This window comes from Carcharodon carcharias, chromosome 7, assembly GCF_017639515.1.
Source record: "Carcharodon carcharias isolate sCarCar2 chromosome 7, sCarCar2.pri, whole genome shotgun sequence".
NCBI lineage: Eukaryota > Metazoa > Chordata > Chondrichthyes > Lamniformes > Lamnidae > Carcharodon > Carcharodon carcharias.
In genome coordinates, this window is record NC_054473.1 from 24,170,857 (window position 1) to 24,196,397 (window position 25,541).

The following is a 25,541-nucleotide window of genomic DNA, read 5'->3' on the forward strand; positions in this document are numbered from 1 at the left end:
AGGGTTGGCAACCCTACAGTGCTGGTAATCATGCACAGTGGGCACCAGCTTGGACTGAAAAGTGAAGAAACTCTATTAACTGTAGACCCTGGCATCCTGCAATACCTTAACTAGGCCACTTGGAAAAAGTCCCGGTGAGTTGGTGACGCAATCCTAACGCGCCCGAGGAGTAGAAGCTGGCAGCATAATGATGACATCACAGGAGCTACATTGGTCAGCGTGAAGGTGAATATTCAGAGAGAATTGAGTCAAATTTTAGTTAACCCGCTCCTTTAATCCTCTCAAACACAATGAGTTGTGTTTTTTAGTCCACTGCGCTCATAAAAGACTCGAGTTATTCCAACGCTTCATTTCCGACCAGTTCTGTTAGCCGCGTGGTGACTGATTGTCTTTCTGCCTCCATTAGGAATTAGACCTGGATCAAATACAGTTGGGTTGAAATCAGAATGGCTGATCCAAGCCTTGCTGCAAAAGACAAGTATTTTCAGAGTTTGGGAAGCAAAATATGTGCATCCCCGAATCAGGAGCCGCGTAAACGAAAACTTGGTAAGGCGTGTTACAAATTGTTATCTTGAGCGGATCACCCGGGTCTCTTGGTGAACATCGATGAGGGACGAAATCAGCATGACTGCAATGTTTGAATTAGATATTCAAAATTACACTAATATTCTGGGCACCTAAGCTAAACCAAATTGATTTTGTTCGCCCTCCCTATCTCTGCGACCTCCTCCAGTCTTAGGAACCCCTGGAATTCGTGGCTTCTTGTGTACACCCCCACTTCCTCCGTCACACCATAGGGAGCCATGCCTTCATCCTTCTACGCCCTAAGTTTTGAAATTTTCTCCCAAAATATCGTTTCTCTCCATTTCTATCGTCTCCTCTAAAATGCTCCTTAAAGCCTACCCCTGTGATCAAGCTTTTAGTCATCTGTCCTAATAATAGCCCTTCCTTTGACAGAGATAGGAAAGGCCAAAAAATAACTTAGGGGAATGAGAATTTTAAATTGGAGGCATTAAAGGCCTGGGAGACAATGTAGGTCATCAAGGACAGGAGTAAGCTGAATTTGATAATGATGAGGACAACAACAATGATGAGTTGAAGTTTAAGGGGATTGGAGTCTGGAAATGACAATGGCTTTGATAAGGATTTCAGCAACAGATGAATTGAAGCAAGGGGAGGTGGAATTAGGCAATTTTTGTGACGGAGAATTTTTGTGGGGTTGGAATCTCCACTCTGGGTTGAGAACATATTGTTTCAGCCTGCGACATGTGGCACAGAAGGGGATGGAATCATTGCAAAAGGTCATGTGTGTGTGTGTGATGCTAACTAACATGCTGATTGCTGTCTTCCCACAGTTTATGTGGAATAAATTGCAGGTCATCCAAGACTGAATGTTGGACAAGTACATTGACAACACAGGAGGTAGAGAGGTACAACAGGATGAGGTCAGCTTTCACAGAATCTTTACAGTGCATTGGAGGCCATTCGGCCTACCGATTGGCTCACCGAAAGACCAATCTACCTAATCCCACTCCTCTGCCTTATCCCTGTAACCTTGCACATTCTTTCTTTTCAGGTAGCAATCCAATTCCCTTTTAAATACCTCAATTGAACCTGCCTCCACCACCCTTTCAGGAAGTTTGTTCCTGTCTCCAACCACTCCCTGGGTGAAAAGTTTTTTCTTCGCATCACTTCTACTCTTTTTGCCCATTATTTTCAATCTGTGCCCTCTGGTTCTTGATGTATTCTTGAGAGGGAACAGTTTCTCACTATTTACCCTGTCCGTACCCCTCGGGATCTTGAATACCTCTATCAAGTCTCCTCTCGAGCTTCTTTACTCCAAGGAAAACAGACCCAACCTCTGCAATCTATCCTCATAACTACTGTTGTTTTTCCCTGGAATCATTCTTGTAAATCTTTTCTGTACTCTCTCCAAAGCCTTCATATCTTTCCTCACGTATGGCGCCCAGAACTGGACGCAGTACTCCATATGAGGCCTAACTCATGCCTTATACAAAGTTTAACATGACCTCCTCACTCTTGTACTCAATGCCCCTAATAATAAAACCTAGGATACTGTATGCCTTATTAACTGTTCTCTCAACATGCTCTGCTGCCTTCAATGATTTATGTACATATACACCAAGGTCACTTTATTCCTGCACCTCCTTTAGAGTTTCTCCATTTATTTCATACTGTCTGTCCTCATTCTTCTTGCCAAAATGAATCACCTCATGCTACTCTGCATCTGCCATTAGCCCAATCCACCAAAATGCCTATGCCCCTTTGAAGTTCAAGACTATCCTTATCACAGTTGATAGTGCTTCCAATCTTCATACCATCTGCAAATTTTGAAATTATGCCCTGCACACCACAGTCTAGGTGTATATATATCAAGAAGAGCAAGGCTCCCAACACTGACCCCTGGGGACCTCCACTACAGATCTTCCTCCAATCTGAAAAACAACCATTTATCACTACTCTCTGTTTCCTGTCACACAACCAATTTCTTATCCAAGTGCCTACTTTCCTTTTTATGTGGAAACTTATCCAAAATATGGAGGATGCTGTCAAAGGACAGTATGCAGATGAGGAAAAGGAGAGAACCAAAAATAGATTTTTTGAGGGACATCAGATGTAACTGGGTATTAAAAGAGAAATCACTGCTGGGGATATTCTGGCTACAATTTGATAGGTAAAAGTGAAACTAAGGGCAATTGCACTGTACTGAATAGTAGAGGAGATGACTGGTATGGTAGAAATAATGGGCTTACTTAAGGGACAGCAGTAAAATGTGAAATAAAAACAGAAAATGTTGGAAATACTCAGGTCAGGCAGCATCTTTGGAGAGAAACAAAGTTAACAATGACCATGAAAGCCCATTGACCCGAAAAGATAACTTTCTCTTTCTACAGATGCTACCTGTCCATATATCCAGCATTTTCTGTATGAAAGCAAAATACTGTGGATCCTGGAAATCTGAAATATAAACAGAAAATGTTGGAAAAACTAGCAGGTCTGGCAACATTTGTGGAGAATTGAGAGCATCTCCACAGATGCTGCCAGACCTGCTGAGTTTTTCCAGCATTTTCTGTTCTTATTGTGGAATCCAGAGTATTTTGTATATTCCCATTTTACAAATACAAAAGCAAAAAGGAAACTTAGGTTACATAAACATGCAGAGGTTAGAAGAGTCATCAGTATGTAACATCTACAAAAGGCACTGCAACAACTCTCCAAGCTTCATTTGACAGCACCATCCAAATCCATGACGTCTACCACCAGGGAGGACAAGGGCAGAAGATGCACAGGATCATCACCACCTACAAGATCCCCCCCAAGCATACACCGATCGCTTGGTTGAAAACTTAGAACTCCCTTTCCAACAGCACTGTGGGTGTAGCTACACCACATGGACTTCAGTGGTGCAAGAAGACAGCTCACCATCACTGTCTTGAGGGCAGTTAGGGTTGGGCAACAAATACTGGCCTTGCCAGTGATGCTCACAATCCATTAAAAAATTTAAAAAACTTGCATCCTGATTATAAACTGAGGATGTGAAGGATACAGCATGAGTATGGTGAAAGTTAAATTGTGAGCTGTAGTGCTGGGAGGATATTGACTTGTGGAGTCAGCTTGTAGCATTGACAAACCATTGTACAGACTTGCATTTGATTGTGTAGAGGGAGTGAATTCAAGAGCTGTTTGAGGGTGCATTGCTAGAGGTTATCCAGTGAAAACAGATGATCAAGGAGAGTGAATTTTGTGGACTTAATGCTGAAATACATTGATAAAAATTGACCATTTAGGAATTCTGAAATGAAAACTCAAATGCTGGGAACATAAAGCTGAAAAGAACAAATCTAGATTAACATTTTTATTGAGTCATGTAAGAGGCACAAGGTCAGAGGGGAGACGTCGGCTTGTGTGAGATAGAGACTGAGGGAGTGTGCTTGAGAATTTTGTTCAAAGTGGAAATTTAGCTGGTAAATCTTTTTCAAGCTTAATTTTAGAGTAAGAGTCAGATTCTGACTTAGAGCTAGCAGCCTTTAAGTAAGCTAAATAGCCTTGTTAAACAGCCAACTGCCTTAGTGGCAGTTGCCTGTCAATCATCTGAAAGCCCTTTCTTGAATAGGTGTTGATTACCGTAGCAGGAAGCTAAGTTAGAGAGTGATTCATCACAGCTCTATAAGAGAAAGGGACTTTTAAAGCGCATAGTCAGTAAAAGGCGCATGGTCAGAGGTGACTTTGGCCTGGGTGAGACAGAGACCTAGTGTATTTGGGAATTTAGTTCAAAGTGGGAATTCGATGCACTGTGGAAAGAAGTGCTTTAGGTAAGGCTCACTGCAAAAAGTAGTGTGCTGAGTGGGGAGCTTGCTGAAGGGAGGGGAGGAGGTGCTTTTTTCTTCTACTCTTTTTCAACCTCCAGTATTTGGTTTCCACTTAGGTACAGCAGAAGGAGCAGGCGAACCAGTAACTGATATTATTAGTTTTATCAGTATTGTAAGTACTGTATTGTTTTGTCAGTATTGTAAAGTTCACTGGCAGTGCCAAACCCATTGGGAGCTGTAGGCTTTCTTAATTATAATTAATTAGTGATTATTAATTAACACATATTGGAGGTGGCAGGGCAGGTGGCGTGCTCTGATTGCAGGATCTGGGAACTTCTGGATCCAGGGCAATTACACCTGCAGTAAGTGTTACGGCTGCAGAAACTTCAGCTCCAAGTTTTTGAGTTGGAGGCTGAGCTGCAGACACTGCGGCATATTAGGGAGGGGTAAAGTTACATGGACACTTTATTCCAGGAGGTGGTCACGCACCTTAGGATACACTCTTCTGCTTTGGCCAGGGACTGGGTGTGACTGCAAGTGAGGTAGGTAAGGGACCCAGAGGGCAGGAATGTAGGAGCCTCAGCCCTTGCAATTGTCCAACAGGTTTGAGGTTTTTTTCAGCTTGTTTGGATGAGTATGGGGGCTGCAAGGTGGATGATCTAACTGCCCTTGGCATTGTGGTACAGGAAGCCATTCAAGTGGGGGGAATTACAAAGAAAATTACAAAGAATGTAGTGATAGTAGGAGACAGTATAGTCAGAGGCATTGACACTGTTCAATGCAGCAAAGAACGGGAGTCAAAGAATGTGATGCCTGCCTGGTGCCAGGGTTCGCAACTTCTGCTTGGGGCTGGAGAGGAACTTGCTATGGGAGGGGAATGACCCAGTTGTCGTGGTCCATGTTGGTACCAACAACATAGGCAGGACAAAGGAGGTGTTGCAAAGTCAGTATGAGGAGCTTGGCACCAAATTAACAAGCAGAACCCCAAAGTTCATAATCTCTGGATGATTACCAGAGCCATCTGCAAATTGGTATAGGACAAATCAGATTAGGGAGATGAATGCGTGGCTGAAAGCCTGGTGTGGGAGAAGTGGGTTCCGGTTCATTGGGCACTGGCACCAATACTGGGGAAAGTGGGATCAGTACCACATAACTAGGGAAGTAAAGAGGATTTTAAATTAAGTTGTGGGGGCAAGGGTACAAATTTGGTAAGATCTGGTAAATCAAATACTAGAGTCAAGGCAAAGAGAAAGGTGTTATGACAGGAAATGAAAAACAGACTATGATAGGAAGGGATAGAGAGTACAAATCTAACAGTAAATCAGCAGAACAATCTGGAGGTTATAAAAAGGATAAAAAAAAACAAAAGGCCCTATATCTGAATGCCTGAAGCATTTGAAACAAAGTAGATGAACTGAGAGTGAACATAGAAATAAGTAAATACGATTTGATAGCCATTACAAAGACATGGCTGCAGGAGAACATGGATTGGGACCTGAATATTAAAGGGTATAGGACATTTAGGAAGGACAGGAAGGGACAAAAAGGTGGCGGGGTGGCTCTGTTAGTTAATGATGGTATTAGTACAATAGAGAGGGATAACCTAAGTTCAGGAAACCAGGATGTGGAAATTGTTTCAGTGGAGATGAAAAATGGTAAAGACAAGAAGTCACTTGTTGGATAAAAACAAAAAAACTGCGGATGCTGGAAATCCAAAACAAAAACAGAATTACCTGGAAAAACTCAGCAGGTCTGGCAGCATTGGCGAAGAAGAAAAGAGTTGATGTTTCAAGTCCTCATGACCCTTCGACAGAACTTGAGTTCGAGTCCAAGAAAGAGTTGAAATATAAGCTGGTTTAAGGTGTGTGGGGGAGGCGGAGAGAGAGAGAGAAGTGGAGGGGGTTGGTGTGGTTGTAGGGACAAACAAGCAGTGATAGAAGCAGATCATCAAAAGATGTCAACAACAATAGAACAAAAGAACACAGGTGTTAAAGTTGGTGATATTATCTAAACGAATGTGCTAATTAAGAATGGATGGTAGGGCGCTCAAGGTATAGCTCTAGTGGGGGTGGGGAGAGCATAAAAGATTTTAAAATATTTAAAATAATGGAAATAGGTGGGAAAAGAAAAATCTATATAATTTATTGGAAAAAAAAAGGAAGGGGGAAACAGAAAGGGGATGGGGATGGGGGAGGGAGCTCAAGACCTAAAGTTGTTGAATTCAATATTCAGACCGGAAGGCTGTAAAGTGCCTAGTCGGAAGATGAGGTGTTGTTCCTCCAGTTTGCGTTGGGCTTCACTGGAACAATGCAGCAAGCCAAGGACAGACATATGGGCAAGAGAGCAGGGTGGAGTGTTAAAATGGCAAGCGACAGGGAGGTTTGGGTCATTCTTGCGGACAGACCGCAGGTGTTCTGCAAAGCGGTCGCCCAGTTTACGTTTGGTCTCTCCAATATAGAGGAGACCACATTGGGAGCAACGAATGCAGTAGACTAAGTTGGGGGAAATGCAAGTGAAATGCTGCTTCACTTGAAAGGAGTGTTTGGGCCCTTGGACGGTGAGGAGAGAGAAGAAAGGGGCAGGTGTGCATCTTTTGTGTGGGCATGGGGTGGTGCCCTAGGAGGGGGTTGAGGAGTAGGGGGTGATGGAGGAGTGGACCAGGGTGTCCCGAATGGAGCGATCCCTACGGAATGCCGATAGGGGGTGTGAAGGGAAGATGTGTTTGGTGGTGGCATCATGCTGGAGTTGGCAGAAATGGCAGAGGATGATCCTTTGAATGCGGAGGCTGGTGGGGTGATAAGTGAGGACAAGGGGGACCCTATCATGTTTCTGGGAGGGAGGAGAAGGCGTGAGGGCAGATGCGCGGGAGATGGGCCGGACACGGTTGAGGGCCCTGTCAACGACCGCGGGTGGAAAACCTCGGTTAAGGAAGAAGGAGGACATGTCAGAGGAACTGTTTTTGAAGGTAGCATCATCGGAACAGATGCGACGGAGGCGAAGGAACTGAGAGAATGGGATGGAGTCCTTACAGGAAGCGGGGTGTGAGGAGCTGTAGTCGAGGTAGCTGTGGGAGTCGGTGGGTTTGTAATGGATATTGGTGGACAGTCTATCAACAGAGATTGAGACAGAGAGGTCAAGAAAGGGAAGGGAAGTGTCAGAGATGGACCACGTGAAAATGATGGAGGGGTGGAGATTGGAAGCAAAATGAATAAATTTTTCTAAGCCCCGACGAGAGCATGAAGCAGCACCGAAGTAATCATCGATGTACCGGAGAAAGAGTTGTGGAAGGGGGCCGGAGTAGGACTGGAACAAGGAATGTTCCTCATACCCCATAAAGAGACAGGCATAGCTGGGGCCCATGCGGGTACCAATAGCCACACCTTTTATTTGGAGGAAGTGAGAGGAGTTGAAGGAGAAATTGTTCAGCGTGAGAACAAGTTCAGCCAGACGGAGGAGAGTAGTGGTGGATGGGGATTGTTCGGGCCTCTGTCACTTGTTGGAGTTGTGTACAGGCACCTAATGGTTACCACATAGTAGGATGGAGCATAAAGGAAGAAATAATAGGAGCTTGTCAGAAAGGCAAGATGAATATCATGGGAGATTTTAATCTACATGTAGACTGGAAAAGCCAGATGGGCAAAGGTAGCCTAGATGACTTCATAGAATGGTTTTGGGATAGTTTCTTAGAGCAGCATGTTCTGGAGCCAGCCAGAGAGCAGGCTATACTAGACCTGGTATTGTGCAATGAGATGGGATTAACTAATGACCTCATAGTGAAGAATCCCCTCGGTAACAGCGATCATAATATGACTGAATTTTACATTCAGTTTGAGGGACAGAGTAGTTGGTCCGAGGCAATATTTTTAAACTTAAATAAGGGCAATTATGGGGGCAAGAAAATAGATCTGGCTGTAGCGAATAGGCAAATTAGACTAAGGGATAGGTTAATAGATGCAGTGGCAAATATTTAAGGGGATATTTCAGAATACACAGAACAGATATATTCCAACGAGTAAGAAAACGTCCAAGGAACTGACACCATCTGTGGTTAACTAGAAAGGTTAAAAATAGTGTCAAATTTAAAGAAAAACTTAAAAGAAATTTAAACTGCAAAGATAGGTGGAAGGCCAGCAGATTGGACAAAATATAAGGAACAGCAAAGAATGACAAAAAGATTAATGAGGGAAAAATTACAGTATGAAAGAAAGCTAGCCAGAAATATAAAAACAAATAGTAAGAGTTTCTATAAATATCTTAAAAAGAAAAGAGTTACCAAAGTAAGCGTTGGTCCAATAGAAAGTGTAATAACACAGCTGATGGTAAATGCTAAGCTGTTCAAATCCCAAAGGGAAACTTGAAACGACTAATTTTCAATTTGTATACATTTCGAAATGCGTGCCTTGAATTCAGTAGTAATATGACCATCCAGTCTTATAGGGTTTTATAAAACTAGATTAAACATTTATTGATGAGAAATGATTTTAAATACATAGCTCTGTAAGTTACTGCTGAAGGTCATACAGACTCAAAATGTCAACTGTATCCCTCTGTGCAGACCTGCTGAGTTTTTCCAGGTATTTTTGTTTTTGTTCTGTAAATTACTACTATGATAACTTCTAAATCCCCTAATCAGGTGATATTGTTAATGACTAAATGTGGCGAATTCATTAAAGTTTGAGCCCTGTTTAGATTATGTCTGATTATGTTTGCTCTTCAGTTTCTAGAAGGGAGGGCTCAGAAGATAGGACCCAACCTAAAAAGAAGAGGAAGAAAAGAAGAAAGGAAACAACCAAGGAGCTGAAAAATTTTCAACCAGTGAATGGGGATCGGCCTAAAACTGTAGAAGGTGGAATGAAAGAGAACAATATCCAGCAAAGTCCCAGAGGTGTGTGAACTACATCTTACAATGAGTATTATTTCCCTATTCTCCACAGGGGTAGTGAAATATATCTTGTTTCACAAATGAGGTACTTAGATTAAACATTTATGTATCTTTTATTATTATTTCTTACCTCTAGACTTAACTATTCCAAAGCACTCATGTTTGGTCTCCCACATTCTCCTGCTCTTCCTCCAGTTACCATGCCCTAGCAGGGCATTGGTGACCATGGACTTCCATTGGATTGGTCCACGATTATGCTTGTCAAAGTACTGCAGTGGTTTGCTGTTGCCTTCTGCAGTATGGCTGACCAGGAAACTCTCCTGCTCTTACTACCTGCCATTAGGCATATTGGAAGAATTTAAAGGCTGATATTCAACCTGTTTGTCCACGTTATGAATGCACATTCCATGGCCATCAAGTCTTGAAGTGAATCCAGGGTCACTACCACTGTGCCACAAGACCTCCAGCTCCCACGTTCTATCTTCTGTAAACTTGAAGTCATCCAAAACCTACTGTCCTTGTCTTAACTTGCACTGAGTCCTGTTCCCCTATCACTCCTCTGCTGACTGACCTATATTGGCTCCCAAGCAACATCTTGATTTTAAAATTCTCATCCTTGTTTTCAAATCCCTCCATGATCTTTCCCCTCCCTGTCTCTGTAATCTCGTCCAATCCCACAACCCTCTGAGATATCTGCACTGCTCTAATTCTAGCCTCATGTACATTCCCAATCATAATTGCTCTACCATTGGTGGCTGTGCCTTCAGTTGCCTAGGCCCCAAGATCTGGAATTCCCTCCCTACATCTCTGCCTCTCTACCTCACTTTCCTCCTTCAAGATGCTTCTTAAAACTTAACTCTTTGATCAAGTTTTTGATCACCTGACCATTATCTTCTTATGTGTCTCAGTGTCATAATTGTTTATAATACCCCTGTGAATGTTTCATTATGCCATATAAGTTGTTTTTTATTGCCTTCCGTCTTTGCTGTGAGCCTACTCATGGTTTCACCATGACACTGAAAATGTTATGAAGTAGATTCTCAAAATTATGAAGATTCTCAAAATTATGTTCTGTAAAAGTCCCTTGAAATGATTGTATCGTTTAAAGCTCCTGCTTTCACAAAGCTAATGTAAGTTCAGGGCACAGATGATTATAAATAATAACTTCTGATTTGCTTTCTCAGTCAGCAAAGTGGAGACGAGTTCATTTTCAACAGTAAACATTCTGCGTCAGAGACTACATGAGAAAATTCAAGAAAGCCGTGGGCAGGTATGGTATTTTGAAATGCCTTAAATTTTACATGCGGGAGTCCTTGGAGTTATGTTTAAAGCCAACTAGTCAGTCGGTCAGTTCTGGAGTGGTCACAACTTAACTTGCTTCAGACAGGAAAAAAGAATGAAAACTGCCATTCAGATGCAATGAAAGCTACTTGTTACAGGACTTGGACTAAGATATTGTTGATTAGAATATAAAAGTTGGCCCATTTTTAAAGTCTAATGTTTACATTTACTCTGACTGCAGAATTTAATACCCAGGACTTTTAAATTTCAAAGTATATGTACAAAAGTTTGAATGTTTAAAGATCTGACAGTACAGTTCTGGTGGCCTAAAATGCAATGGCATTATAAAATATTTAATTTGGATTGTTGTTAAAATGGTCCTGCCATTGTTGTTTCGCAGTATGAAAGTTTCCACAAAAAAACCTCGTAGTCACAGATGATGTCAGAGATTAGATTAGACTGAATTAAATTAGAACTTTAAAGTATAGATTACTCCTGGCAAACTTCTATAGTTCAAAACATTGAAATACAGTGCAAAAAGCTTTATGTTTAGGGATCTTAATTAGAAAGGATTTAAATGCATAATAGATGCTGTGCTTAATAATGGGAGACTATTGTGAAGTGCCTCCCATTGTATAGAAAACTGATTTATACCATCTCATGTAATAAACACAAAGGATTGGGTGGGATGGCATGAAATTATGAAATAAAACTTCTGCTACACAAGTATATTCAGAGTAAGTTTAGGCTTCTTTTCTCTGCTCTCAATAAATTTATATATAATTTCGCTTAGTGCCAAGGTAATGAATATGCTGATGATATTTATGCAGTTTGGAAGCTCACAAAAGAACACTCAAAAAAAGTCAACCACCAAATGCGACCAACCTTTGAGTGAAGGCTGGTCACAGAAGAAAGGCTGGTCCTTTTTCATTGGTCTAGAGTCAGCCATGTAAAACTCCAATGGATGGGAAATCTTTTCACACAAGACTCTTGCTGGTAGACATTTAGCAGTTTGGTGGTTAATGCCTTGCTTAAGATAATTCTTTCAAAGAAAGTACTTGTGTAGGAATGATTTGGTGGTAAAGGGATTGAAACCAGAGATTTGCTGACTGAAAACTTTTGTTTCTATATTGAACCATACCCACCCTGTTTAATTTACAGATAAAAAGATAAATGTGTTCAAATTTTAGGTCAGTTAAGGAGTTTACACAATTTGCCAGCTTGTCACTACCCTGCAAAGATTTCCATTTACTGCCTTTTCATTACTCAATTGTATTGTTGCTTGCTTTTCATCAGGGCAATCCAAATGGCTTGCTGCCTGAAGAATTAGAGAAGAAACGCCTACGCAGGAAGCAAGAGAAGGAAAGGAAAAAACAAAAACGGAAAGAGATGCGAATGAAGAAAAAACAGAAAACTGTCCAGGAGGACAGCTCTGCATCAAAGACTCAAGATACAGAGAAAAAAGACACATTTAAGAGAATGGAAGAGCAACTACTTTTCAATAAAGTGGATGTGCCATCTGAAGTAGTTAAAGACAAAAAGCTGAAGAGAAAAGAGAAACGGCAGAACATTAAAGGTGGCATCACACCTCTGACTGGCAAAAACTACAAGCAGCTCTTAACTAGGCTGGAAGCCCAAAAGAATAAGATGGAAGAATTAAAGAGCAAAGATGAAAATAAAGCAAAGAAAGTCGAAGCCAAGATGAAGTGGACCAATGTTCTGTACAAAGCTGAAGGCCTGAAAATCAAAGACAATGAGGAAATGCTGAAAGCATCATTAAAGAGAAAGGAAAAGCTCAAATCCCAGCGGCAGAAGAGCTGGGAAAAACGAACAGTGCATGTTGTCGAAAAGATGCAACATCATCAAAATAAGAGGAAAAGCAATATAATGAAAAAGAAGCACGCCAAGATAGAACGGAAGAAGGACAAGGCAAGAAAGAAGGGGCGTATTCTACCCGAAGATTTGAAAAAAGCCAAACTTTGAGGAGAGAGTTGAATTTTCACGTGCCCAAAAAGGACCCACTTGGATATGCACAGTTCCTGGTGTGTCCAATTTTGTGTGAAGCATACAGTGATGATGTGTTGCTCATATTAGTGATTTTCTTAACTGTATGTTGAGTAAAGGACCCTGGTGCTGTTAATATCTGAACAGATTTTCTATTGACATTAAAAATTTTCAGCATTTTTAAAATGGTAACTCATATGGTTTCATGTTTGTAGTCACGCAACAATGTTTTCAACAGGAGAATTTGGTTCATCTAGCAGATTCAAATCTGCCCTAGTCAAATCTGAACTGCACTTGCTGTTAAAAGCATAAAAGTAATGGTCTCTTTGGGTAACTGGCATCAATACAATGGTATTCCAACAAAGTCAACACGTTTGCATGATGGGCATGCAGATTAAAAATAATGTCCTCTGTCTTGAATGAGAAGCTCATATTCTTCCAGATTATTCATTAAACAGCAGGTGAACTCATGGACACTTTGGAAAGTACACCTGATAAACTAGAATTTTTAAAAGAAAAATGAAACGTAAATGGCATTATTGTGAATGTCTCCTGCATTTAACTTGCAATACTATGTAACCTATAACAATGAGGTATTGCTAACATCAATATAAAATAAGTTTGTACTATTACTACTAATTTGGCTTTTAACAGTTTCTAATTCAGCGGATATTTGCCTCATTCAAGTGTATCAAAGCTTTGAGATTTTTCATTATTTTTTCAGATTAGATGTTAGCATGTTTTGACAAAAACATATTTTAGCTCAAAATAAATCCCCATTTATTCCCAGGACACGTAACTTTTAGATCTACCTGTGCACTAAGGCATGCAGAGCAAAATCAATATCCTGATAGACTCAAGACTAGCTGCTGCAGAGCATCCATTTTCAGATTGCAGTGGTGACAGAAAGAATGCACTTTTGAACATCAAAGCACAGGTAAACACAATGAACTCATGTTCTCAGCTGATGAAAGAGCACAACTCGGATTATTTTCAGCTGTCATCCTCTAATATTCCAACTTCAAACACCTTATCTTTTATTATTCTTGTCTGCAGCTGTCATATTCAAGTCCAGGTTTTGCCTATGGTTATGACACAGCCGATGGCAAATGCTGAGTTGTTCAAATCTCAAAGGGAAACTTGAAACAACTGCCACAACTTGTTTTGCAGTTTGTATAAATTTCGAGATGCGTGCCTTGAATTCAGGAGCAATAAAACTACCAAGTCTTATATGTTTTACAAAATTAGATTAAACATTTATTAATAAGAGAAATGATTTTTAAATACATTCATAGATCTACAAATTACTACTATGATAACTCCTAAATCCCCTAATCAATCTAACTCCCAGTTACAATTTAAGGCAACAGTAAGACACACAGATTTTCAAAGACCCAGGCAAAGAAACATAATACCCTGAACAAGTCGAATTCACAGTGAGTTTTCTTAACTTCAGTCCTTTGAAGACATTTTGAGGCATAGAGGCTGAAGGCTTTTCACATTAAGATCATAAAATGCCTATCCTTACAAATAGTCTTGCCTTTATACATATTTTCCTCTTTGAATGCAAATACCCATTGTTTCACTATGTCTTTGGACTTTACCTTCCAACTTCAAACACCTTATCTTTTATTATTCTTGTCTGCAGCTTAATAAAAACCTCTCAGCACTAAGTTTTACTAATAATCTTTGGGAAAAATAAACACTCTATATCTAAACTTCACCTGGCTGGGTGACATTTCACCCCTCTGAAAACAATCTAGTCTGGTTTATTTCAAAATGCAAATGTTCCCTTGACACCTATGTTTCTAAACTTCTCCATGTTTACCTAATTAACATTTAAAACCTAACTTCTTACATCAAAGCACCCAGACTAGCTGCTGCTAATTCAATTAAGTCTCGCACACACGTATATAGACACATCCCACTATTAATCTATTTTACAATAAGTTCCAATAACATGGAAATTATTATACCTTTGGACACTAAAATAGGTATTATGGTCCTTTCAGCGTCTAAGCATCTGTATCTAAATTTCTTGGAAAGTCATGACAATTAAAAGGTAGGTCTTCAATTTGCGGTTTAAAAATCCATTGCAATTAATTTGACCTGAATTTATTATTTCAATGTACAGATACTTGTTTCTGCAAATAATGACAGGCCTTGTTTAACTGATAAGCAAGTTATCTGTGTGAAAGTACTGGCAGCTGGATGTGATTCCAGTTGTGAAGGTGTTACTTAAATTTGAATCTACTCCTTTGTAAGCTTAAGGAAGGAGTTGTTATCTTTGGATGCAGCGCAGCATAAGTTTACCAGATCAATACCTGGAATCCCAAGCGTTAAATTATGAGGAGAGATTATATAAACTAGGGTTATATTCCTTGGAATTTGGAAGGTAAAGAAAGGAGTGATATGATTGACATTTTTGAATATTAAGGGAACTGATAGGATAAATAGAAAGTATTTTGTTATTTGGTGAGTCAAGGACTTGGGGTACGTCGCCTAAAAATTGGAACCTGGGCTGGATTGTACTTGTCCTCGCTTGGTGCGGGGGTGGGGGGGGCCACAGAAAATAGGTTGGGTGGTTAGCCCACTATATTCACACCCACCCCCGAGCTTACCTCTATAATATGCTAAGTGGTGGGGTGCTGAAATTGGCAATCTGCTTGCCATATGTACATAAATAATTATAGTCATTTAGGCTTGTTAATAGTGACCTGAATAAAATGTTGTCCAAGTAATAATTGGTGTGGGCAGTTATGCGGGAGCTGGCAGGCCGTTTTTAAAGGCCTACGTGAGAAGTGATGGGAAGGAAGGGGGTGGCAGAACATTCAGGGAGCACCCTGTGTGCATCGGCAGGGCATTGCCCCTGAGGAGTCACGACCTTCCACCTGCCTGACAGGACCTGGCCTCCCTACCCCCTGTTCCCACCCACTCCTGGACTCTGGAAGCTCTCCCCGCACTAAAACTGTTGGGCTTACCTTCTCGGAGCATCATGATCTTTCTTGAGCCTTCTTCCTGTAGTACCAGCAATGCCCATTACTCAACCCTGGCCTTGCTGGGACTGATGGACCTGCTGCTCAATCAGATTAGCCATCAACTTCTGAGGGTGCGATTTCCTACCGAGTGAGGGGCCGAAGTCCCACTATTCACCAATTTAGTCCACCCGCAGCATGTAATGGCTACAAAATGGGCTGGTATGTAGTGATTCAGCTTCCAAGATAACTTTTGGGTGGGTGGGTGGGGGGGTGGTGGCGAGCAGTCTAATTCCCCCATAAAATGCAGCCTCCAGACTTTTCAAGAATGAAGTTAGGAAATAATTTTACATGCAAAGGACAGTAGAAATTTGGAATTTTTTTTCCGCATGTGACAATTGATGCTAGATCAATTGTTGATTTTAAATCTGAAATTGATAGATTGTGATAACTGAAAGTATTAAATAATATGAGGTAAAGGTAGCTAAATGAAGTTAGGCCACAGATCAGCCATTATTGGCAGATCCATTATTGGCAGAACAGGCTTGAGGAACCTAATGACTTCCTGTTCCTATGTTCCTGTTGTTTAAGTAAGTAGTAGAGCTATAGATTACACAATGAGAGCTAAGTGAATGAAGTGTACCTACATTGAAACTCTTCTCAATTTCTATGTTTATCCTTCATAATAAATGGACCCAATGACAATTCTTATGGCCACCTATAATATTTTGCAGTTTCTGGAATTCATGACCATCCAACTAGCTTTCTGGATTAAAACAATCACCAAGGTGAGAGATAGAACTGGAACCCATCTTTACACACTTTGCTTGTAACTCTGTAAATAAGACTTACACCTCCTACCAACCAAAATTTTAGTCTATTTATAAGAGTCTCAAGTGAATACCAGTTAATGTCCACAAATTGTATCCAAGTATGTACAATTAATACACGATTAACAGAGAAGCAAACTTTAGAAGACGTAAGTCAGTTAAAAATATGTGTGTCAAGTGGGATGGCAGTTAAAAATATAGCACGCTTAGGAACTGGGGATGTACATTAGGGCAGATAGAAGAGACTAATCAGAAGACTGATGAAGGAAATTAAAACAAAAGGGTACTGTGCTTTATGGTTATGTTAAGCTGCAGCATTTTCATGCAAGCATGCAGTGCATTAGAAATAAAGCTGGGGAATAGGGCATTAATTATAATGGAGCAATGTAATGTAGCATAGGTGAACATTATTTAAAGGATTTATAGATGGAGTCTGCATTGAATTCTGAAAAAGAAAGAACCTGGGGATTAGATAAGACTAGTACATAATGGAAAAGAAATCAAGATATAATTTGTAGGCAATCTAGAGGTTTATAGTTGTAACTAGGGTGTCGTGTAGAGGATTGCCACTGTGCTAAGGTAGTATGGGTTAAGACAAAATGGGGTGAGGTTCTGTGAAAGTGTCCAGGATAGCTTCAGGAATTTTAGGGAAACATGCTTTAAGCATTCGTCTGCTCAAATCTCCTGTGTAATTTTGGGGCTGATTGTTAGCACCGTTACAGATTTGTTAGAAGTAAAGTGCAGTGGAAAACAGTAAGTTATAATGGCAAATGCCCAGATGTGTTAACTCCTTTCACCCACTGGATGGCAGAATCATGTAGTTCCTTAATATGTTTTCAGGAAGAGGGGTATTTCTGGTTAAATGATATCCTGCATTCATTGCTCTGTGTATAACACAGAATCATAGAGTCATTTATGGCACAGGAGTAGGCCATTCAGCCAATTGAGTCCATACTGGCTCCCCACAGAACAATCCAGTCAGACTCACTCCTCTGCTCGATCCCCCTGGTGCTGCAAGTTTGTTTTCTTCAAGTGCACATTGGTCAGCCTGAATGAGCCTTAGGTTTTGTTAAAAGGCAGGAATCCTGTTCTGGAACTAGTTTATTCAGAGGCAAGAGATAATTTATTAAGAAACAGGCAGAAAAACGAAGGGAGCTTTTAATATATTTGCAAATCTTTCATCCAGCCCAAAATTGGAAAGAAGCTTTGCATGAGTTCTAAAATTCTCTTCTTAGTAAAACAATCTTCTGGATTTTAAAAAATATATACTGTTTAAAACCTATTGCTGTGTTTTCACCCCAATCTGAATTTTCTTCTTCCCTGCTGGTGACCCTTCCCCTGGCTGTCAAATGTAAATTTTGGCAGGAAGCAGTTCCCAGCAAGCCACTACATTTTCCTGTTTACCATTATTTTCTCTGCTGACCCAAGGGATTGCCGGGAGAAGGATGGTGATAATCACGCTAGGAGCATCTAGTAATCACTGGATGAAGAGAGATGGACTTGTCGTGGGCACCCCTACCTCCATATAGGCCTAACAATAAAATCTTTAAGGCCTTGGAGTCAGCTCTCTCCTATAGAGTTTCTCCTCTAAATCTCCTCCCACTCCTCAGGTGATGTTCATGCTGCAACACCACTGGAATTTTTCATCCTTGCAGCAGCTGGCTCCCTCTTGGTGACAGGGATTGCAACAGGATTATATGCTGCATTTTTTATGGGCTTCAGCCAAAGAAAACAGGTCAGATTATGGTGGATACAAGTTCTACCAATGACAAGGAGAACATTCAGGCCCAGAAACCATTACATTTTCCCATCTTTTCCACCAGTATCTCACTATTTCAGGCAGGTTAGCAGAGGAAAATTATGAAGTCAGCTGATAATGGTGGAACATTTATATCAGATAGCTTACTCAGAAACAGAGGCAAAATGTATTCCAGAGTGTTATTACCTTAAGAGTAATATTTTAATGAGAAAATGGAGGCTGTATCATGTTTCAGCAAATGCAAGCTGAAGGGAGGTGCATCAGATTGTTATCCCAGTTGGTTATAGAAATTAGATTCTGAGGATAGCTCATGAAATTTCCATGAAGGGACATTTAGGAATTAGACATAGGCAAAGATACAAATATAATGGATTGCATAGGGATGTAGTCAAATTCTGTAGAATATGTCACACGTGTCAGGTGATAGGAAAACCACAAGCAGTGCTTAAGCTGGAACCTTTAATTCCAATTCCAGCATTTGAAGAACCTTTTACTAGAGTTATGATTGATTCTGTAGGACTCCTCCCTAAGACTAAAAGTGGAAATCAGTATTTATTGACAATAATAGATGTGTCAGATTTCCTGAAGAAATACCTTTGAGAAACATTACAACAAAGAAGATTGTGGAAGAGTTAACTAATTTCTTTTACAAGATATGGTTTACCTAATGAAATACAATCAGATCAGGTTCAAATTTTATGTCACAGCTGTTTAAGGAAGTAATGAACAGTTTGGGGATAAAACAATTTAAGTCAACAGCTTATCATCCTGAGTCACAAGAGGCTTTGGAAAGATGGCATCAAACTCTTAAAAACTATGATGAGAGCGTACAGTCAGGATTATCCACAGGATTGGTATGGAGGAATTCCATCCTTGTTATTTGCTATTAGGGATGCTCCTAATGCATAGACTGGCTTTAGTCTGTGGTCATGAGGAATGGGGACCACTGAAATTGATTCATGAGAAATTGGTAGGTCAAAATTAAGAAACTACTCTCCTGGATTATGTATCAAACTTCAGAGAGATTAGACAGAGCATGTGACTTGGTTAGGGAACATTTAAAGATATGACAGCAAGTGATGAAAGTGAAAGCAGACAGGAAAGCTACAGCTTGGAATTTTGTTGCTGCAGAGAAAATGCTAGTTCTGTTACCAGTACTAGGTGATTCCTTAAAGGCAAAGCTTAGTGGGCCTTACAGGATTGAAAAGAAACTGAGTGAAGTAAATTATTTAATAAATACTCCAGATAGAAGGAAGAAGCAGAGAGTTTATTAAAAAGTACTGTGACAGGAAAAAGTACCAAAGGGAGGGGTTAGTGGTAGTAGAAAAAGAAAGAAGTAGAAATGCAGGATTCTGCAATTGATTTTCCTCTAATCAAATTGAATAATGAAGGGGGCACTTGAAAATTTAAATGTAATATTGAATTATGTTCCAGACAAGTGTCAAAGTGATTTGGGAAAACTATTGCAGTCACACAAAGCTATTTGTGGAATTTAAAGATAAAGATAAAATGTGGAAATACATTGTGGAAGACAGATTTAGCTATACATGATGGGCAGAACATTTAGCTTGGTGGGCAGGCGAGCGCCCAACCTGGCTGAATATAAAATGACGTGTGACGATGTTGGGCAAGTGTTCCACGATATTTTGTTCAGCAGGCGCGCTGCTGACTCCAGTGCGTGTGTGCCGCCAATTAAAAGACCTGTTAAGTTCATTAAAAAGGTAATTAAATTCAAATTTACCCTGCTCGTCCAACCTAATGGCTGGCGGGCAGGTGAAAAGGCCAAGTGGCCTTTGCACTTTTTAGGAAACCTGATCCATGGGTGGGATGAGGTTTCCTAAAGCAAATAAAATTCAAATAAAAATTTTACACTTGATTTAAAAACATGCCCCTGCTCATGTGACACAGTCATATGAGGGGACATGTTTTATGACATTTTTATTTTCTTTAACATTGTTTATAAACAGCACTTTATCTCCCTGAGGCAGCTCACAATAGAACTCAAAGACTGTGTGTGGACTACTGAAAGGTAAATGTGGTGACAAAAGCAGATTCATATCCTGTACAAAGGTTGGAAGATTGTATTGAGAAAGTGGGACAATCAAAATTTATCACAAAGATTGACTTCCTAAAATGATATTGGTAGGTACCATTTTCGGAGACAGCAAAGGAGCTATCGGCTTTTGTGATGCCAAGTGGACTATATCAGTTTAAAGTCATGTGATTTGGTATGAAGAAAGCACCTGTGACATATAAAAGACTGATAAACAAAGTAATTGCAGGTCTCAGCAAGTGTGCTGTTTATATTGATGACTTGATAGTTTTCATTCCTACGTGGAAGGAGCATTTACAACATCTGGAAGAATTACTCAATTAAAAGAAGCTAATTTGGTGGTGAATTTGGCTAAAAGTGAATTTGCAAAAGCGCAAGTTACTTAGGCCATTGGACATGGTAAGAAGGCTCCAAGAGATGTGAAAATCAAGGCTATCATGGATTTCTCTGTGCCTACAACAAAATGAGAAATTTTGAGATTTCTGGGCATGAGTGGGTTTTATCGGAAAGTTGTACCAAATTTTAGCAGTGTGGTTGCTCCACTGACTGAACTATTTAAAAAGAACAGAAGTTTCAATGGACGCATGAGTGTCAAAAGGCATTTGACAATCTGAAAACTGTATTAACTACAACACCAGTTTTGACAATACCCAATTACACCAAGCAATTTAAGTTGGCCATTTTCACAAGCGTCAATGCAAGGCATTGGGGCCATACTGTTACAAGGAGATGACACTGGAATTGAAAAACCGATAGGGTATTTTTCACAGAAGTTGAATGTACAACAGAGAAGATATTCAATGATTGAAAAAGAGACTTTGTGTTTGGTGTTAGCATTGCAGCATTTTGAAATTCATGTGAGAATTCGTGTCAAGAATTTGTCACAAACAATTGTTTATATAGACCACAATCCTTTAAATTTTCTGGACAAATTTCGAGACAGAAGTGCAAGGATTTTCAGATGGAATTTATTAGTGCAACCATTTAATCTACAGATTATACATGTTGCTGGATGAGAAAATATGTTTGCAGATGCTTTATCAGAGTTTGAAGCTTAAAGGGAAAATTGGACATTTAAAAACCTGTACTCCAAATTGGAATGATTTTCATTGATACAAAGAATTTGGATATATATTATGTTAATGCATGCATCTGGTAATGTAATACTGTAAGCATATAGATAAGCATTGGAGATAGTATAAGGTGGGTTAATAAAAATGAAGCTGTCTTTTTAAATTATGCCTCATTTTTCAATATGGAAGGGGATATCAAGAAGATATAATAATTCTCAATGTTATTGGAATTTATTGCAAAATAGAGTGATAGTGGGATGTGTCTATGTGTGTGTGTGTGAGAGAGAGAGAGTGACTCTCTCTCTGGGTGCTTTGATCTAAGAAGAGAAGTTAGGTTTGAAATGTTATTAGATAAACATGGGGAAGTTTAAAAATATAGGTGTCAAGGGCAACACTTGCATTTTGAAATAAACCACTCTAGATTGTTTTCAAAGTAGGGGTTAATGTGTCAACTAGCCAGGTGAAGTTTAGAAGCAGTGTGTTTATTTTTCCCAAAGATTACTAGTGCTATGAGAAGGTTTTATTATCAAGGAGATAAAGACCAAAGACATAGTGAAACAATGGGTATTTGCATTCGAAGGGGAAAATATATATAAAGGAGCAAAGATCTTTTTAAGATCTTACAAGTGTGTGAAAAGCCTTCAGCACCTATGCCTCAAGCTGCTGTTTTCAAAGGACTGAAGTTAAGGAAACTCAAATGGAATTCATCTTGTTCAGGATATCATGTTTCTTTGCCTGGGTCTTTTAAAATCTACGGGCAGAAATTTTTGCTCAGTGGCCGGGTGCACGTCTGACCTGCTCGAGCATGAAATGACACATGTCGACATCGGCCGATTGTGCTGACGTCAACGTGCAGTCGCGTGATAGTTCAGCTGGAGCCGGCAGTGCACCCACTGACAATTAAAAGGCCTGTTAAGGACATCAAGTAATCAATTAACTTAATTTTTTTGTTCCCGGTCCAACCTAACGATTGGCAGGGTTGGCGGGCAGGTGAAAAGGCCCAGCAGACTTTGCATTTTTTTTGAACCCTCATCCACGGGCTGTATGAGATTTCCAAAGGCAAATAAAATTAAAATAAAAACTTTAATTTTTCATTAATAACATGTCCCTGAATGAGGGGACATATTTCATTGCATTTAAAAATTTTTTTTTCATATCTCTTCACATCTCTGAGGCAGCTCTGCATCTCAGTGTGATTATGAAGCACACACTCATGCGCATGCACGAGCGTCGCGTTTACCCAGCTTGTACTCCTCCATCCCACCCACACAGGCAGTGCTGAGCACTGTTGCTCATGTTTCACTCTGGGTGGGCCTTAATTGGCCCACCAGCATGAAATTGCCTTCCGACTCTCTCCAACCCCCCCCACCAACCCCACCCCCCGCCCCCCGGGACCTGATCACAGGCAAGTGGTTGGCTTCCTGACTGCCCCCGCCAACCCCAGCTGACATGGGGGAAATCCTGCCTTATGTGTCTTACTGTTGCCTTAACGAAAGTTTAACAGGGAGTTAGATTGATTGGGGGATTTGGGAGTTATCATAGTAGTAATTTGTAGAACTATATATGTATTTAAAATCACTTTTATTAATAAATGTTTAATCTAGTTTTATAAAAACCTTTAAGACTTGGTGGTCGTATTACTATGGAATTCAAGGCACTCATCTCTAAATTTATACAAATTGAAAAGTAGTCGTGACAGCTATTTCAAATTTCCCTCTGGGATTTGAACGGGTCCGCATTTACCATCGGCTGTGTCATAACAGCCAAAAGCCTAATGGAAGGACCACCATAGAATCTTACCTTGGAGGATAGCTGGAACACTGAGGAGAATTAAAGTGAGTTCTGGAGGGCTGTGGCATACTTTTGGGTTGGTCCCAGGAAGAGTGAATGAACCTTCAAGATTTCATAAAGTAAGGGAACTCTTATCTCATATCATATCTCTTCATTCCCTGAGACAGCTCTGTGCCTCAGGGAGATTATGATACATGCACTCATGCGCATGCATGAACATCGCACTTACCCAGCTCGCACCCCCGCCCCCCGCCCCCCCTTCTGCACAGGCATTGCTGAGCGCTGTCGCTCGTGTTTCACGCTGGGTGGGCCTTAATTGGCCCACCAGCGTGAAATTGCCTTCCGGCCCTGATTGCGGGCAGTGGTTGGCTTCCTGAACGGAAGTGTAAGTAAAACGTAGAACTGAGTTTATAGCATAAGTCTTTATGAGCTACAATGTTAAGCTCGTGGTGTTAGCTTTGTTTAATTTCTCTTTAAATACAGTAAAGTTTGTTTTTGTTTAAAAACGTTAAATCTTGTGGCATAGTTCTGTAGGGTAATTGCTGGGTGTTCTGATTTGTCTGCAAACTAAAAATTGCAGATAGCGTACTGTCAGATGTGGGGTTGTACACTCTGGATGGACCTATTTCTTTAGGATTTATTACAAGACCTCCCATCTTCAACAGGTCTACATAGTCAAAGGCCAATTTTCCTACTTCCAATATTTTGATAATTAATAAACTTATTCAAAGAATATGACCAAAATAATTTTTAAGCCCCCCTTTTTCCTTTCTGGTGCTCATAACAGTGTCCAGGAGATTAATCCTCAGTTGAGGTTGACTCCAGGTGAATCCTGGAGGGTTGGAAACCCTAGTTGGATGAAGAAGCAAATGTCCTTTGCCTACTGTAATGTCTGTGACAAATCTCTCCACAACACAACAGCAACACAAAGGACTTGGCAGGATATGTTATTTGTGCCATATATTTATTCTCCCCTCTCCATCCTCTGTGTTTACAGTATCATTTTCCTGATACATAAAATATGCAGATATTTTCCTGCACAAGGCCTATTACAGAAATGAAAGTTGTTGTATTTGGAAACTTGTTTGAAGTTACTTTGATTATTGCGCATTAACAGTTAAACTGGTTTTTCAACCCACTGCGCATTGCTGAATCATACAGTTCCTCATGATAAGTGAACTTTCACATTTTGGAATAATTACTTTAGGATATGTGAACATGTGCACATATATTTTTCACAAGAGCCTTTGTGCTACTTTTAAATACTTTCCCCAGTTAGTCTAATGAACCATAAAAATGAACATTAGCAAAAAAAACGGTTATGAAGATTGGCAGTAGGAGAGTCAACATGAGAAACATGTTGTTTGCCTTTAAATCTGTTGCGTTTGTTTTGATAGTAAATATGTACCATTATTAACAGAGGTTTAAATAAAGCAATTCATCTGTGGCTACAGACCTACTCTTGTTCAAAATGAGGTCAACTCTGATTACAGAAATCACAGCAGGATATACAAAGCAGTTTATTTTAATCAATATTTAAGTTCTGGTGTTCCTGGAATGGGGCTTCACCAGTGAATGGAGAAAAGGGTTTGTTATGATGAGGTGTTTGTGGCATTGAGTTTCTAATAGCTCGTTTCTAAGGTAATACTTGATTGGTGAATGATTCAACATTTGAGATTTGTAGGATTGAATTACTAACTGCAAAGAAATCCATAAATAGAGGATTAACTTTCAATGATTAAACATTTCATTTTTAATGGCTGATGGTTTGGTGAAAGGCTTCCATACACATCCTACCACATTAATTAAAAAAACAAAAATTTATGTTAGTCATAATTTTAAATATATCCAAAACAACTACATTTTGAACATAGGTTATACATTATCCCATGGTCCTCTGATTTTGTGATTATAAAATCAGCTGATATCAATGTCGGAACCGAAACTAGCAAAAGATGGACTAACATTGGCCTCATTTTGAACAAGAGTAGGTCTGTACCCACAGGTGATTTTTTTTATTTAAACCTCTGTTAATAATGGTACATAGTTACTATCAAAACAAACACAACAGATTTAAAGGGAAACATGTTTCTCATGTTGACTCTCCTACTGCCAATCTTCATAACCGTTTTTTTTGCTAATGTTCATTTTTATGGTTCATTAGACTAACTGAGGAAATTATTTAAAAGTAGCACAAAGGCTCTTGTGAAAAATATATGTGCACGTGTTCATATATCCTAAAGTAGTTATTCCAAAATGTGAAAGTTCACTTATCATGAGGAACTATATGATTCAGCAATGCGCAGTGGGTTGAAAAACCAGTTTAACTGTTAATGCACATTAATCAAAAGTAACTTCAAACAAATTTCCAAATACAACAAAATCGCACCGATTTTGCTAACGCAATTTTCCCATTATATGTGGTGCAATGTAAAACCGCCAGAATGAAGTTGCTTGAATTCTCCACTTTCTGACTGCCTTGTGTAGCTGTTAACAGTGCCAACAACTGATTGAAGCTTCCTGAAATCTCCATCAGCTATTCACACTATTAATAATTACAAG

The 25,541-nt window shown here is 39.9% G+C and overlaps 2 protein-coding genes across 3 annotated transcripts in view; one reads left to right on the forward strand and one right to left on the reverse strand.

Moving 5' to 3' along the window:
• si:dkey-32e6.3 overlaps positions 1 to 25,541 on the reverse strand; it is a 93,302-nt gene that overhangs the window by 43,389 nt on the left and 24,372 nt on the right. The window lies entirely within an intron of this gene.
• On the forward strand, positions 112 to 12,684 carry surf6 (surfeit 6). 2 transcript variants are annotated; one of them, XM_041191751.1, is made up of 5 exons: positions 112 to 225; positions 407 to 546; positions 9,049 to 9,216; positions 10,398 to 10,483; positions 11,791 to 12,684. In XM_041191751.1, the coding sequence occupies exons 2-5, from the start codon at positions 447 to 449 to the stop codon at positions 12,475 to 12,477; spliced, it is 1,041 nt and encodes a 346-aa protein (XP_041047685.1). In that variant the 5' UTR covers positions 112 to 225; positions 407 to 446; the 3' UTR covers positions 12,478 to 12,684. The 2 variants fall into 2 exon arrangements, with proteins under 2 accessions (XP_041047685.1, XP_041047686.1); XM_041191752.1 differs by having other exon boundaries at positions 169 to 222; positions 405 to 546.